The sequence below is a fragment of the Marmota marmota genome, unplaced genomic scaffold (assembly GCF_001458135.2).
Source record: "Marmota marmota marmota unplaced genomic scaffold, marMar, whole genome shotgun sequence".
Lineage (NCBI taxonomy): Eukaryota > Metazoa > Chordata > Mammalia > Rodentia > Sciuridae > Marmota > Marmota marmota.
This window is the reverse complement of record NW_025999880.1, coordinates 14,638,173-14,654,072: the sequence shown is the minus strand read 5'-3', so window position 1 is coordinate 14,654,072 and position 15,900 is coordinate 14,638,173. Positions and strand designations below refer to the sequence as shown.

Sequence of the window (15,900 nt, the reverse complement as noted above, 5' to 3'; positions counted from 1 at the left end):
CTCTCCCTGGCAAACTGCGGGTGCCCGCCTCCACAAGGCCCTGCCCACCCGCGCCCAACCCCACCTGGCGGAGGCTGGGCAGCGACAGCAGGGCCAGCACCGTGACGGTGGCTCGTTGCCCGCGCGCCATCTCCTGCAGCTCACACTGCACCACTGTACAGGACGCCGACTCGCAGCTCTGAGAGGATGTGTCATCAGTCCCCAGCCCCTCCTGGCCCTTGTCCCCTGCCCCTCACCCCAGGGTCCCAACACAGAGAGGACCAGGAGGGTCAGGAAGCTCAGGCCTTCCCCTCGGGAAGGGCCTCAGGTTAGAGCTTCGGATGGTGTCTCTACATGCAGTTTGCTCGACAGCCCGGAAACGCAGGGACAAGGCTGGAAGGAGGAGGCCATCACACAGCCTTCAATACCCAGAATGTTTGCAACGTTGCTTTGGCAATTTTTTAATGTACTGGGAAGTTTAACTGCAAGTGTCCCCCAGCCCACTCCAGATACCAGCCCGGCATCATCTTTCCTGTTCCCTTGAAGTACTTTATGGGTCCCAGGGGGGCTCTTCCTGCCTCCTATCCCCTCTGGCTCCTGGGCCCAGGCAGGCCCCAGCCAGAGACCACAGGGTGCTCACCACCAGAACTGGATCCTGTTCTCCCGGCTGCTTGAGCCCTGGCAAGAAGGCCTGTCTGCGGTCCCGCTTGCGATGGACTGGTTGAGTGGGAGAAGGGCTGGGCGTGGGCAGCCTCCAGTCCAGCTGGGGAGGCAAGGGAGCTATCAATTCCCCCGTGGTTTGTGTCCCCAACCTCAGAGACTGTGGTTGTTGGTCGGAGGATTCCCTCAGGTCTTTCACCCACCCAGTTCTCACCTTGAGGGGGTTGGGAGAAGGTTGTGAGGAGCACCGAAGGTCCCCCTGGGGCTGTATATTCAGGATGTAGAGGAGGTCTGAGGGCTGGGACTGGCCAGGGAGGTGGATGCTGAGGTGGAGGCCATTTGCAGTACCAGGACCCTTGTTATGGAGCTTTGGGGTGGGGTGTGACAGTAGGATGAGCAGGGAGTTCAGCATATCACCCACAGCCCTTAGAACCCTCTCACCCTAGCCTGGGTCCCAGATGCTCCTTCCTACCTCATAAGTGTGTTCCACTTTGGGGATCCAGCTGTCCAAGCTATTCTGTTCTCTGTCACTTTCTTCTGCTGCCACCACGAGAGAGGCTGGGAAGGAGTTCCTGTAGGTGCCCAAGCCTCCAGAGTGAGTTTGATCCCCTGGAGGGTCTTTGGGGAACCCTCAATGGCCCCCTAAATTTACTCCTTTGTGTTTTTGTCTTTGAGGTGCTGCAGATAGAACCCAGAGCCCCACACTTGCTAAGCATGCACTCTGTCACTGAGCTGCATCCCAGCTCCTCACCTGAACTTTAGAGCCCTTCCACCATCTCCCCTTTCCAGTCTTGGCTGCTCACCCTCGCAGTTCCACTCTGGCCTCTGCCCGGACTGGCACATCCAGCAGCACAACCTTGCTGTTTGGATTCTGGCTGTTCTTGCTGGAGGGGAAGGGTGAGAAGAGGCAGGTCAGGTAGACTAGCCCAGCGACTCTCTGGGGTGCAGCCAGAATTTCAGAGGGCTCAGAGAGAGCTAATTTCCCAAACAGCATGCTACACTGTAGATAGGCCTGGGCAGGTGTGGAGGGGTGTCCTCTAGGGCTCCAAGACTCAGAAACAAGTCCCTGAGGAAGAAAGGGAACAGGGAAATGCAAGACAGACACCACTGAAGACCTTTCTGTAAGAAAGTGTCCCTGCATGGGGGGGAAAGTGGGGGAAAGGAGGGCTTCCCAGTCTAGTACCTCCTTATCTGCAGCTGGAAGGACACATACTCTCCAGCTTCTTCTAGGTTTTCCACACTCACCAACATTGTGATTCCTATCTGAGAGATGCAGAGGACCAAAGTCACTGCCAAGATGTCCACTCCACCCTGCGCAGCCCTGCTCTGAATATGGCCTCCAGCCCACCCACGCCAAAATTAGCATTATTATCTCCATTTTACCCAGAAGCCCACTTGGAGAGGGAAAGTCACTCACCCAGGAACATGCTGATAGGGAGTATGAGACAAGGATTCCAGCCCAGAGCTACCTGACTCCAAACTCAGTGTCCCCTCCCCGCTGTCTGCGCATGCCTCGGAGGCCTCACCCGGGTGTTGTTCTTCATGGGGTTTCCCAGCTCGCACAGCACCATTTTGGTCTCATTCTCCTTCTTCTGGTTGCAGATGAGCCTCCCAAAGCCCTTTTTGGAGCAGTTGGGAGGCATAGGTGGGTTACAGAGCATCCCATGTGTATCTGGCACTTTCTTGGCAAACTGTGAGACTTATGTGCCAAGATGGGGGGCAGGATTCTAGTTTCTGTATTGCTGTGCACTTTATTACATTTTAAAGTGAATTTTCATTTTGAACATTAAAAAGAACACAGACTAGTACATAGAGTAGAGCCCCATTGTTATAAAATACATCAGCAGGATGGAAAACAGATAACCATGTAAGTACCTGCCAATGTTGGAGTGAAAGACTGGAAGGAAATCAAGAAGATATTCCTGTTAACATTTAGTTCCTGAGCCTTATTGGGTGTTTTATAATAGCCTTCAATTTTGTGTCATTAGCAAGTTTTTCTCTTCCATATATATATATATATATATATATATATTTATATTTATATTTAAAAGTAAGTCATCTTTTACAGCAAAAGGTAAGCGAAATGGGAGCTCTCCTGTGGGAGTTGAGAGTCACCCTCCAGGTCCCTGGCAATGCCACAGGGTGGGGGACTCACCTCAATGTTGCTGAGAGCCTGCATGTAGTGGGCGCCTGGGGGCAGGTGCACCGCCAGCTCTGCCTCATAAGCCCCCTCGCCCTCATTGCCTGCGTTCACCTGCAGCTCCAGCACATTATCAGCCCCAAATAGGAGTGGGGAGCCCATCCTGTGGGGGGAAATGGGTGAAGTCAGGAAGGCTCAGTCCAAATACAGGGTCTGGGAGGAGGAGCCAGGACCCAGGTGGGAAACAGGTTTCGTGGGACAAAGGGGCAGGGTTAGAGTGGGAGGTTCCCTCACACCATGGCAGTGAGCCAAAGCTGGGGCACACACAGATCATCTTCTCCACAGTCCAGGATGATGCGGGTCTAGAAAGGACACAGCAGGGTTTATGGATCAGCTAGAGGTGCTTGAGATTTTGGGGTTTGGTGGTTTACATCAGGGTTAGGAAGACAAGAATAGGCTTGCGATTCATGTCAGAGCTCAGGGAGTGAGACAACCTGAGATGAGGAACGTGGAGATCTCAAGTCTTTGGGGTTGATACAAGCTATAGGGCTTGGTGGTGATGTCAGGGTTTATGAGTTTACATTAGAGTTTAGAGGATATTGAGATTTGGGCGGTTCATTAGGGTTTAGAGGTGACATCAAGGTTTTGGGATTCACATTTCAACTTGTGTACTAACCTTAATCCTGATTTCCTGTCAGGAATCTTGCACCTCCCTTGCCTCCCCTCTGCCCCACCCACCTGCTCCTGGACATGTGTGTCTCCGTGTAGCACAAGAGCAGGGGCTACTCCAGTCTTCTCGAGTGGCAGGGACACGTTGAGGCTGAGCACAATAGGACTCAGCTTATCCCGGAAATCTGTCTCATCCTAAGAGGAGGTCAAGAGTTGGACAATCCTGCTACTTGTACATCTTGCCTTCCCTGGCCAGTAGGGACCATGTCCTACTGACCATTTCTGTACCCACAGCACCCATCCCGGTGCCCCAAGGCTGGATGAATAAGTCTGGTGGGTAAGCTTGGCACACCCAGCCCCATCAGTCCCTGGCCTGGACATACTCGAAGGAAGGCTCTAATGGTGTGGCAGATGGGGCTGTGCCTTCCACTCAGATCGAGGCTCAGAGTGATGGCCGCCTGTTGAGAGTCCAGCAGTAGCACCCGCCGGCTATGGCGGGGCTTCTGCCGGTCCAGCTGCAGATCAGCATTTATATCTGGCAGGGCAAACAATAAGGATCAGGATCTCCCTGGCCAGCCTCTGGGAAGCCCAGACCTGCTTCCCTCCAACCTCCTCCATGACACTCACACAGCTTCTGAGGAATGTTGTGCCCAGTGGCGCCCACACACATCTGGATGTTGAAGCTACAAAGACATGAGTTGGTTCAGGGGCTAGAGCCTCTCCGAGGTCCTGGATCCTGCCCGGCCCATGCCCTCCACCACCTCACCAGCTCACTGGTGTTTTGGTCTGTTCCAGAACACAATTCTTCACAGCAGGATTCAGTGAGTCTTGCACCAGCAGCTGGACAGTGGTCCTCACTACCGGCTGAGCTCTGATGGGATCAGGGGAAGCCTGCTATTGTGACCCTTCCTGACGTGGCCTCCTCTGATCATATGGGCCTTCCCCACCCCGCTGTTGGACCAGTGCTCACCTGTATACAGCCACCTTGCTGGCCTCATAGGCTCCCACCAGCAAGTCTGTAGACATTGGGAGAGGAGTCAGAAGGGGCAATTAGAGAGAGTGTAGAGTTCTCATGTCATCTTCCCAGAGGTGCCTCATACCATCTCCCCCACGGAAGGCTTGACTGGCTCCACCCCCGCAGGCATCCCAGAGCCCTTGCTGCACTAGGTCAGGCATTGGCCTCCAGCTATATCTGTCAGCACTTCTGGCAAATGCCATAAGGCCTTCCTTGTCTTGCTGGAGGCAGTTCAGGGGCACCTGGGTATCCATTGTCATCGATGTCCATGGCACCTCGCAAGGAGAAGCCAAAGCCAGAGCCTGTGGGGAAGGGGCTGTCCAGGACCTGGGCAGGGCGTGAGCTCAGCCCCTCACTTTGACCCAGGAAAATCAGCACTTGGCCTCGACCACTAGGACCCCCATAGGGGGCAGCCACTGCAACATCTGGAAGGAGTAAGAGAAAGGAAATGTTTGTCATTCAATCACCCTAGAGACTCTGTAAAACCTTCCTGAGCTTCTTCTGTGGGCAGACCGGAAGAGTCAAGAAAGCTACAAAGTCTGGGGCAAGGAGGTGGCTGCACTGTCTTCTGGGAGTTTGCAATCTGACAGGAGAGAGACCAGTCAAGTAGAATTGTTATCAAAATAGTAAAAGCCCTTACTATCTACAGAGGAGAAAATATTGACAATATTTCCTTTCATTCTGAAAATCTAGCATTATTACTTCTACTTTATTTTATTTTTATATTTTTTAGTTGTAGGTGGACACAATTCCTTTATTTTATTTTTATGTGGTGCTGAGGATCGAACCCAGTGCCTCACATGTACTAGGCGAGCGCTCTACCACTGAGCCACAACTGCAGCCCCTATTACTTCTATTTTAGATGCAAAAACTGAATCCCAGAAGACTAAATAACTGAGACTTATTAATATTGGTCCCTCTTCCTTGATGGACCCTTTTTTTTTCCTATTTTTTTATTCCACTTTCACCATGCAAACTTGGAGCCACATCACCACCAGCTTTTATCACTATTTTTTTTTTTTCTGCTATGGAGGATGGAGCCTCAGGCCTTGGGCATGTAAGGTAAGTGCTCTATCACTGAGCTACAACCCCAGCACACTAATATTTTCATTGTAAAATAACCTTATAAAGTTCTTTGGATAGGCACAATGGCACCTGCCTGTAATCCCAATGACTTGAGAGGCTGAGGCAGAAGGATCACAAACTTTGAGGCCAGCCTCAGCAACTTAGCAAGACCCAATCTCAAAATAAAATAAAAATAAAAAAGGCTGGGGATGTAGCTCAGTGGTAGAATGCCCCCTAGGTTCAATCCTTAGTACTGACCAAAAAAGAAGTCTTGGCACAAGTTAAGAATTAAGGTCTTGGGGCTGGGGATATAGTCAGTTGGTAGAGTGCTTGCTTTGCATGCACAAGACTCTGGATTCAATCCCCAGCAGTGCAAAAAAAAAAAAAAAAAAGAATGAATGAATTAAGGACTTTGCTATATGTGTTACAACTATCTTTTCTTTGTCTTCTAATTTGGTTTATGATATGTTTTCTGTATAGCAGCTCTTTACTTTTAAATACCATTGTTGCTTTTCCTAATCAAACTACACAGAATTCATCCAGATAAGAGCACCCTAACCACAGCCTATCCTCATGCTGTGGTCCCCTCTCTCTCCTGATCCCTCTCTCCCTCCTCTCATTTCCTGAGCATTTTATCTTCCTTGTTATATCCTTGGTCTTGTTGCCCTGTTGCCAGTTTTCACTTTGGATTCCACTTTGGGCTAATTCAGATCGGGCATCATGAATTCCAGATCTCCAGCCTTCACTGGGACCTCGAGGCTCAAGGCCTCACAGCAGTCTGAAGAGTTTTCTACTCAGCACCTATTTTGAAACTGCTTCATTCTGACAAGCTACCTGCACCCACTTCCTTCAGTAGGTGATCTCATCTTTACTTCATAAAGAGGAGCAGTGTAACTGTTGTCTTATAAATTTACACCTACTTTCTCTCCCTCTCCTCATATGATCCTTGAATAGGTGCTCCTCCTTGACCCTGCCTCTCAGGGACCTTCTTCTGGCTTATCCCTAAGTTTCCTCATAAGACCATTTTCCTTCACATTCAACATACTCCCTATTCTTCCGAATTGAAATAATCTTCCCTTGACTTCCCTCCTTTCCATGATCATCCTTTTGCTTTTTGCTTTCTTAAGTCAAACTGGTTGAAAGAGTCTTCTATACTGCCTGCCTCCAATTCTTCACCTTTATTCATATCTTGCCCCATGGTATTCTAACTTCTGTCCCTACCCCACCCTTGATTGATTCTTGTTAGTCTCACCAGTGACCTCCTTCTTGATAATGCCCATGGGATACTTCCCCAGACCATCTAACTGTACCTTTCAACAGCATAGGCAGCCAGTGATCCTATCCTTCCTCCTCCTTAAAGCATTCTCTTCCTTGGAGAGAATTCTAGGTCATTGGATCTCAAGGTTCTTCTTCTATCTCCTCTGGATACTCTGTTTCTGTTTCTTTCTGATTCACCTCCTCTGGGTATCCCCTAAATGCTCCTACTCCTGAGGGCTCTATCCTGGGCCTCTTCTCATTTCACAGGCTAGACCTGAACTGTTCTTCCCAAGTATCTACCTCTCACTCAGTCCTCTCTCCTAGAAGTGGGGGAAACCATGTCCAAGGATTCCCTGGACATTTCCACCTAATGGTCCCAAGCCCTTCAAGAGGTATGGACCGCCTTTCTCCTCCAGACCTGTGCCATGGCCTGAGTTCCAGGCAGTGAAGAGCACCACCAACGCACCCAACTCCTCTCTCTCCCTTACCCCATATCTCACAACCCATCAAGTCCTAGTAATCTAATTCCTAATTATCTATGAAGTCACCCTCATCTCTAACTTCACTGCCAAATTCTGCTGTCCAGGTGGTCATCTGTCCTGGATTAGGGCAAATCCATTCTAATTGATTCCCTTTAATTCTCCTATCTGCTCCCACTCAGCAGCTGGGTTTTGAAACCACATTTAGGATAGTGTCACTCCTTGCTTGAGCCTTTCCTGGCTCCTGCTGCCCAGAGATCGAGTCCAGCTTTTTATGATGGCTGTCAACCCCCCTGCAGCAAGTGGGGTTCCTCTCTTCCCTACCATTGTAGCCATCCCGGTTGAGGTCGCCCAAGGGTGCAATAGCAGAGCCAAATCGCCCATAGAGCTGTGTGCCGGTCAGCAGGAGGCTGGGGGCACCCAGAGCGTGGGGGCCTCGGGGTTGCAGGTACAAGTAAACGCGTCCCACCTCTGCCAGCTTGCGGTCGGCCCGGCTCTCCATGTACAGTGGAGCGCCCACCAGCAGGTCGTGCCTCCTGCGAGCCAGATGGATGATTAGGATTCTAGAGAGGAGGGCCAAATCTCACCCACCCTCTTTCTCCTCCTTCCCTAGGTAGTCACAGGAAAGGAAGGGCTGAGAAAAGAAGAGATGGAGGCTAGCTTCGTCCTCTGTTAATTGGGGACCCAACTGGATAGGGGTGGGGCTCTCCTCCTCACCCGTCTGCATTAACATCAGTGACAACCACAGAATGCCCGAAATAAGAAGCCACCTGCAAGATGGGGAGCACCTTAGTTCGTGCCTCCAGACTCAACACCCTCTGTTAGACATCTGCCCTCATATCCCATGAAATATTTGGGGTCTCAGCTCCAGGGCCTCTGCCACTCCAGCTGGGACGTGGCACCCACCTGCTCTCCATGCAATCGGTGCAGCGTCTGGTAATAGGAGTCCAAAATTTCCACCTGCACGTAGAACGCAATGGAGCCCATTATTCCTGCTTCCTTGGAAGCCTCCAGCTCCCACTGAGAAGGGGCAGGAGGTTTGGGGGCGCAAGGAAGTTGTCAGCATGAGGATTGTCAGGTTCTGAATGTGGAGTGGCAGGGCAGGGGGCACTCACCGCTCCTAAGGTAGAGCTCCAAGTGGGGGCACCGAAGACATACTCTGGGGAGTCCAGGGAATGAGATCTTCAGAACCTATCTACCCCTCCCCTCCCGCATTCCGCACCCAGGGGAGATTCGGGTAGATGCTCCTCCCTGTGGGCTCCCCAGCCCCGGCCCCTAAGTGGATTTCTTGCCTGTAGTGTTCAGATCCCCGTCGAACTCTCCCACGGCTACCGAGTACCCTGAGAACAGCACACGTTAGTGTTTTCAGAAGCGTTAAGCAGGGAGGGAAACCGGAGACAAAGAAGGAGGGAACTCAGAAGCCACCAAGTTCAAACCCTGCGTTGTGTAAACGGGAAAACTGAAGCCATCAAAAGGCTAAGTAAACCTTGCTCGAGGCTTCACTGTGAGTGCAAGGAGGAAAAGGAGAGATGGGGTGCATCAGAGTTGAGAAAAGGGCGGGGCGGGGAGAATGGCTGAGAACTGAGCTGGGGAGCCTCTGTTCTGGGGCTGGCCAGCTAGGATTGGAGGCTCAGGCAGAGAGGATCTGACAGCTGAGGTGGGCGGTAACTCTTAGAATGCTGGGAAGCCCAGAGGGGAGGTGGCAGGTTTACCCCGATAGCCGTCGAAGTACTCTGGTTTGCTAGAGTCGTAGGTAAAGCTCTGGGTAGGAACGTTCCACAAAAGAGTGCCTGGACGGTAACTCGAGATGATATCGGCAATTGGAGCCCGGGCCAGAAGACCTAACAGTGGGGGACAGGAGGTGTGTGTGACCCAGTGCAGGGGAGACCAGGCGAGAAGGGAGAGTTGGTATCGCTGGGCACTTACCTAAGAAAAAATAGCCGCCAGGAGCCCCAAGCACCAGCTCTCCTGCCTGAAAGGGAAGCACTGAACGTGAGAGGGGGTCCTGTTCGGGGATGCCCCACATCACTTTTGGTCCCTACTTGCCTGGGTTACCACGGAGCTGAAGCCCGCTTCACAGTATCGCTTGTCTCCGTCTAGAGAAGGCGAGGAAAAGGGATCAGCAAAGGGGCGGAAGATGAAGGATACTCTCCAACCTGAAGCCTGGAGGGAGCCGAGTGCCAGAGGGACCCAGCCTTGCGGAGCGGTGTGGAGGCGTGGCTTTGATCAGAAGGGGCGGGGCCAGGAGTTGAGCCGACGCCTGATTGAAAGAAGGACCTGGGAACAGGACCTAGGGAGCTGTCCGCTTAAGGGCCCAGCTAAAGGGCAGCGAGTGGGAGGAGCCAAAACGAAGGGCGGAGCTTACTAAAAAAATTTTCTACATAAACCCGGCTCATGGTATTGGACCGACAGGGTGAGTACTCCGCTCGGCCCCCGCCTTGCAGTTGAACCACGACGCAGCCACCAACGGGCGTCTTTTCAGCTTGTTGAGTCTTTTCTAGGACGTTCCAGTGTTGCCAGGGGGCGCAGGCCTGGAGCAGGGCCACAGTATAGTGGAGAATGGCATGAGATTCAGGCTACCCCACGTATCCCTGTTCCCCGCCCCCGACGGCTCCTGGTGTCCTGTCTGCAGCGCCTACCACAATTACGTCTTTCCAGCTGACCACCGACGCCCCAAGTCCTTGCCGGGCCTTGAAGGTTTGGAGAGTTTGGGAGCCAATATTTCGGGTCTCATCATCTGGAGGGCACAAGGAGGAATGGGGCGTTGAAGCCTTGGTCATTCATGTCTCTCTGGTCCTTCATTTTACCTCCATTCCAGGGACTCACTGAAATTGAAGGACAGCGGGGAGCACTGGCCACCCGCAGCATTCCAGGGGCACAGGAACACGCCGCCAGTTTCCTCCTGGTTTGGGCCCAGGTTCCGCGGGGCGCCCACCACGATGGCCACTCTGTAGAAAAGCTGGATGAGCGTGGAGCAAATTTCTGCATATCCTGCCTGGTAGCCCGCCCTGGGAGCAGTGCTGGGAAGGCCGTGTGGCCCGGGGAACACTGGACCATCTTTCCTCACCGATCTTCATTTTATGGACAGTGAAATGGACTTTCAGGAAGGGAATTCACATGCCTATTGTAACCCAGTGAGCTGGACTAAAACCATTTGGTTTGATTTGAACACCAAATGGTGTTTTTCTTCTGCTGAAAAAGCACTCTAGAAGGCTGATCACTGTCTCCACCCTCCTAGTACCATCAAAAACCAGAGGTTCACATGCTTCCTGGAATGCCTATTTAGACTGTCACTAGATCCCTTCTTGAGAATTGTTTTTTTTTTTTTTTAGTTGTAGATGGACACAATATATTTATTTGTTTTTATAAGGTGCTGAGGATCGAACCCAGTGCCTCACAGGTACAAGGCAAGCTCCCTACCACTGAGCTACAACCCCAGCTCTTTAAGACTTGGTTTTAATGGTGAAGAATGAGAGAAGCTAAAGTGGGATATGGGTGCTGATAGAGCTGAGGATCTAGGTTTAGATGACTGTTCTGCCTTATGTAAACAGGGATAACACCAATTAATTCTGTCAAGAGTAAATGTGGGCTGGGGAAACAGCTCAGTTGGTAGAGTGCTTGCCTCGCATGCACAAGGCCCTGGGTTCAGTCCTCAGCAGCACACACACACACACACACACACAGTAAATATAATAAATGTATGGGGGAAACTAGGTGCAGTGTGATTCCTGCAACTCAGGAGGCTTTGAGGAATTCTAAGTTTGATGCCAGGCCAGGCAACTTAGCAAGATCCTTTCTCAAAATAAAAAATAGAGCTGGGATGTAGCTTAGTGGTAAAGCAACCTGCATTTAATCTCCAATACAAAAAAAAAAAAATTATAAAGGGTATTTAGCATGGTCCCAGTCAAGCACTTTTGAAAAAAAATGCATGCTTCTCATTGATCACACTCTTTGAATGCAAGCCACCTTCAGAAGAGGACCTGACTTTAGGTGAAGTAATTGTCTTTAGCAGAGGAAATCCCCCAAATGACTGTTACTTGAAGGCTATCTGCCATTACCAGTCTCCAAAACTGGATAATCCAGTGTCAGCCACAATAAGTCATATAGCTACAGAGACTGATTCTAAAGTCTGATCAATACTAAGAAGCACTTCATTGCTTCTTTTCAAATATCTATAATTTGTATGGGGAGGAGGGGATATATTTTAGGATGTGTGCTGCCCCCGCCTTTTGGTCCTGAAGATTAAACCCAGGAGTGTGTTACCATGCCCTTTTAAGTGTTTTGAGACAGGGGTCTTGCTTAGGTCCTCACTAAGTTGCCAAGGTTGGCCTGGGACTTACAATCCTCCTGCTTCTGCCCTGAGTTGCTGGGATTACAGGCATGCACCTTTGTGCCTGGTACTCCTTTATGCTTTTTGATGGGATGAGGATAAAGTGTCATACAATTGACACTTAAGGAAAAAATAAGGAATTATCTTTTGTCTTCTTGCTGTAGTTTCAGTGCCCATCTCTCCATTGGTACTCCTCCCTGACATCCTCACCTGAACCAGTATCTCCCCAGCATTCCTGACAAGAGCTCAACCCAAATAAACTCCAGAATCCTCAACTACTGTCACAAATGGGGAACTAGAAGCCCACAGAAGCTGTGTAAGTGTGTGTATGTATGGGGGGGGGGCGTCCTTTCTCACCACTACCCAACTCCCCCCAAGGCTCACCTTCCATGGTTGTCCTTGTGAAAGTCCAGTGAAAATCCGAAGTGGCTGTTATTGGGGCCTGTATAGAAAGTGAGTCCCACAGGGTCCAAGTTCAAGGCCAAGGCTGCTGGGACAGCACTAGGTCCCAAGAGCAGTAGTGCCCACTCCAGAAGCCAGAAGGCATGTAGTGAACACAAAGCTCTGGCCATCCTTCTCCCACAACCTCCTGAGCAGAAATGGGCAGCTCTTTCCTCTTTCTTTCAATTTCCACCACAGGAAGTCTTCTTATCAAACTAGAACCCAAAGTAATGTGCTGAGCAGCAGGCAGAGCAAAAGGGCTATAGCTCCTGGATCATATAATCTTTAGGATTACTAGGAAGGAGATGAGGCCATCCTGGGGGGTAGGAGCTTATGGTGGGAAGCCATGACTCCTCCCTTTTCCTGTGGGCAGCAGCATATCAACTCCTGTAGTTTCAGCCTCCCCACTATGTCTCTTTGAATATTCACCCCACCTCTCATAACAACACATTAGTATAAAGCAACTGATTGGGATAGTGTAACTGTGAACTAATAGGCCTGTAAAACTATATTCTAGCTCATAATTCTACAGCTACCCCTTCTCCCCCATCCATCTGGTTACTCTGCTGTGGCACTTTGTGACTTAGCCAGAGGTAGGGGGAGTAAGGAAGCTGCTGTCCTCTGATAAGACCTGAGGCTGCCATCTTTTTGGATAAGGCACTTATCCACTTCCTCCTTCTAGGGCTTTAGGCAGCCTCATTCAGCCATATTGAGAGATTCTATTGCAGCAGCTTCCTCGCTCCTTCTCCATCTTAAGCTAAGTCATAGTGTAGCTATAGCAGTGCAGCCAGTGCTGGGGAAAGGTCTTGTCTTAAGGGGCAAGGAGATGGAGAAAAGGTGGAGTCAGTACAGGGCATTACGGATCACAGGCTTTGGGATTATGCACCACTTGTTCAGTTGGAAGCAGGCCTTCACTCCTTGGGTGACAGAACTTTTGTCCAACTATCAAGACTTGATTCTTGGGCTGGGGATGTGGCTCAAGTGGTAACGCGCTCGCCTGGCATGCGCGGGGCGCTGGGTTTGATTTTCAGCACCACATAAAAATAAAGATGTTGTGTCCACCGAAAACTGAAAAATAAATATTAAAAAAAAAAAAAGACTTGATTCTTATTGGGGTCCATTGCCTAGAGGAAGCCTCCCTGACTCTTCAGGCTGGCACCCTAGGCTAACACACATGGGCACAGCACTGACACACTGGTTAGGTGTGGTTCGTTCCCTGGATTGTGTACGTGAGTCCCACAGGTTCCTTTCTGTAGCTCCAGGGCCTAGCCAAGAGCCTATCATGTAGTAGATCTTGCTGCAACACTGAACAGAAGCATGCATTGAGGGCAGAAGATGAAAACATAGGTTGACAAGTGGAAAGTTTTGAGCGGAAAGGCAGTCATTTTCTATGGAAGAGGATGGGAAGATTAAGAGTGCCAGTCTTACTGGCATTGCATGCCTTGCCAAAAGGCAGGTTCTCAGGAAGGCAATTTGAGAGGTCTGCTAGGAGTAAAGGAAAATCCATAGCCACATCCTCCCTTTTTTTTTACAACAAGCACTCTACTGACTAAGCTATATTCTCAGCCCTGATCTGTAATCTTTTTTAAAAAAATATTTTATTTACATTTTAGTTTTCGGCAGACACATCTTTGTTTGTATGTGGTGCTGAGGATCGAACCCAGGCCACACCCATGCCAGGCGAGCGCGCTACCGCTTGAGCCACATCCCCAGCCCCAGCCACATCCTCCTTTTGATCTATATTTTCTGATCAAACTCAGCCACCCTGTGCCATCCTGAAGTCCCTTCAGCTCCTCCCTTCCTCTTGTACTTCATCTCAGCACACAGCTAAAAATCCTGTCCCTGACTAGGCTAAAAGATCCTTGAACTTTAGTCAGAGCCTTCTTCATTGCTGAATTCCCAGTGTCAAATTACAAGGCATGCAATTTGTTAGAATGAATACTTAACCCAGTCTTTTTTTTTTAGTTGTAGATGAACACGATACCTTTACTTGTTTATTTTCAGGTAGTGCTGAAGATTAAATCCAGTGCCAGGTTTGAACTCAGTGCCTCCCATGTGCTAGGCAAACGCTCTATCATTGAGCCACAACCCCAGCCCTTCACCCAGTGTTTTATTTATCCCCACCCTCTCACTGTCCTCAACTGAGTGGTTACTGTATTACTGGTGTATTCTGTGTAGCCCAATACTAACTCACATTTCATTCAAGTTTTCAAATGTACTTACTCTGTTCAAAGCTCTGAGTTGATAAGGTATATAAAGATAACCTTCAAGATCCTACATTTAATCTAGAGGGAGTTAAGATATTGAACACATATAACTGCTGCAGAGGGATAACAAGTATGTCTCATTAGGAAAAGAATGTTTCTCACAACAATCCTATGAAATAGGTACTATTACGACAATTTATTATAAACACAAAATCTATGACACAAGGGAGTTTTAAGTGAATTGCCAAATTTTTCAAAGTGAATGGGTAACAAAACTAGGATTCAAACACAGGTTTGAATTGATATTCCAGCATAAGGAATGACATAAGAAAAGGGAGAAGGAACACAGAGGTCAATTACAAGAAAGGAAGGGCAAATAATGGATTCTGGACAGAGTGCTTAAAAGTGTAGACTTGGGCATGAGGGTGGAAAGGAGGATGGAGCTCAAATCACTGGAGGTCCTCTAATGCCTATTAGATTTGCAGGGGATGGAGAACATAAGATCTTTTCAGTCAGGGAAATAAGAGATCCAATGATCAATTGTGCTCTAATTTGGAAGACTGTACTAGCTGCCTGTGGAGAGAAAGAACTGGTAAAGGAAGGATTTAGTGGGAAAATCAGATGGGTAGGGATTGCAATTCTGTTCTGGGTTATAGGTGATGAGGTCTGGACCAGGGTACTGGTGGGAAGAATGAGAGTGATCAGAAATTAGACTCAATAGGTGGTTGCGGTCCAGCGTGGTGGCACAGGCCTATAATCCTAGCAGCAGGAGAGTTCAAAGCCAGCCTCAGCAACTGTGAAGCACTAAGCAACTCAGTGGGACTCTGTCTCTAAATACAAAATAGGGGTGGGGATTTGGCTTAGTGGTTGAGTGCCCCTGAGTTCAATATCTGGCACCCCCCCCACACACACACAAAAAAGCTGGTTGTGGTAGGGAGGTGTCAAAAGCAATTCAAAGTTTGGGTGTTTGACTGGCTTGTTAGGACAGTGTTACCACTAATTTTGAAAACCCAAAGAGGATCAGATTTAGGAAAGTAGAGGAGTTGATTTTCAATATGGATTGTGTTTTTTTGGTGTCAGAGTTGGGTTGATCTCCCATCTAAAGGTGAGCAGAATGCTGACACCTTGTTCTCACTTCCCAACCTACCAGCCAGTCTTAGAATCCCTCAGTGAATTCATAATTCTGTTAAGGTTTCATTTAGCTAGGAATTATTAAAATAACCTCAACTGCTTCAATCATGTGCTTGCTTGGCACTGAGCAAGGTGATGTGGAGGTTAAAGAAACTTTTTTTTGGTAGTAATAGGGATTGAACCAGGGGCGCTTCATCACTGAGCTACAACTCCAGCCTTCTTTATTTTTTAAGACAGGGTTTTGCTCAAGCAGGCCTCAAATTTACAGTCCTCCTGTCTCAGCCTCCCCAGTAGCTTGGACTACTAAAGGCATGTGCCACTGTGCCTGGTTTACAGAATTTTTTTCAAATCTTTTTAAATGTTCCCTTGTATAATCTTCAGTTAACAGTATTTTACTTTGCTCACCTCTTTCTTGAGTGTATTTAAAAAAAAAAATGTTTACTATTACCCACCATAGTGGTGCACACCTATAATCCTAGCTCTTTGGAAAGCAGGAAGACCCTAAGTTTGAGATCAACCTAAGCAAC

The 15,900-nt window shown here is 49.2% G+C and overlaps 2 protein-coding genes across 2 annotated transcripts in view; both read right to left on the bottom strand.

The window, feature by feature from the left end:
• Itga2b (integrin subunit alpha 2b) overlaps nucleotides 1-12,990 on the bottom strand; it is a 15,052-nt gene extending 2,062 nt beyond the window's left edge. The window contains exons 1-27 of the mRNA XM_015495584.2: nucleotides 11,979-12,990; nucleotides 10,091-10,212; nucleotides 9,904-10,001; nucleotides 9,630-9,795; nucleotides 9,311-9,360; nucleotides 9,191-9,236; nucleotides 8,977-9,105; nucleotides 8,557-8,604; nucleotides 8,380-8,423; nucleotides 8,171-8,224; nucleotides 7,982-8,034; nucleotides 7,589-7,800; nucleotides 4,706-4,888; nucleotides 4,419-4,464; nucleotides 4,215-4,319; nucleotides 4,076-4,131; nucleotides 3,832-3,983; nucleotides 3,518-3,643; nucleotides 3,074-3,141; nucleotides 2,795-2,942; nucleotides 2,166-2,258; nucleotides 1,823-1,902; nucleotides 1,443-1,523; nucleotides 1,112-1,211; nucleotides 854-1,006; nucleotides 620-742; nucleotides 65-178 (exon numbers count right to left, since the gene is read on the bottom strand). Coding sequence (XP_015351070.1) covers nucleotides 65-178; nucleotides 620-742; nucleotides 854-1,006; nucleotides 1,112-1,211; nucleotides 1,443-1,523; nucleotides 1,823-1,902; nucleotides 2,166-2,258; nucleotides 2,795-2,942; nucleotides 3,074-3,141; nucleotides 3,518-3,643; nucleotides 3,832-3,983; nucleotides 4,076-4,131; nucleotides 4,215-4,319; nucleotides 4,419-4,464; nucleotides 4,706-4,888; nucleotides 7,589-7,800; nucleotides 7,982-8,034; nucleotides 8,171-8,224; nucleotides 8,380-8,423; nucleotides 8,557-8,604; nucleotides 8,977-9,105; nucleotides 9,191-9,236; nucleotides 9,311-9,360; nucleotides 9,630-9,795; nucleotides 9,904-10,001; nucleotides 10,091-10,212; nucleotides 11,979-12,166 — 2,838 coding nt within the window. The 5' untranslated portion in view covers nucleotides 12,167-12,990. The remainder of the gene's footprint in view (nucleotides 1-64; nucleotides 179-619; nucleotides 743-853; nucleotides 1,007-1,111; nucleotides 1,212-1,442; nucleotides 1,524-1,822; nucleotides 1,903-2,165; nucleotides 2,259-2,794; nucleotides 2,943-3,073; nucleotides 3,142-3,517; nucleotides 3,644-3,831; nucleotides 3,984-4,075; nucleotides 4,132-4,214; nucleotides 4,320-4,418; nucleotides 4,465-4,705; nucleotides 4,889-7,588; nucleotides 7,801-7,981; nucleotides 8,035-8,170; nucleotides 8,225-8,379; nucleotides 8,424-8,556; nucleotides 8,605-8,976; nucleotides 9,106-9,190; nucleotides 9,237-9,310; nucleotides 9,361-9,629; nucleotides 9,796-9,903; nucleotides 10,002-10,090; nucleotides 10,213-11,978) is intronic.
• Nucleotides 1-15,900, bottom strand: part of Gpatch8 (G-patch domain containing 8) — a 111,931-nt gene that overhangs the window by 1,314 nt on the left and 94,717 nt on the right. The gene's annotated exons all lie outside the window — the stretch shown is intronic.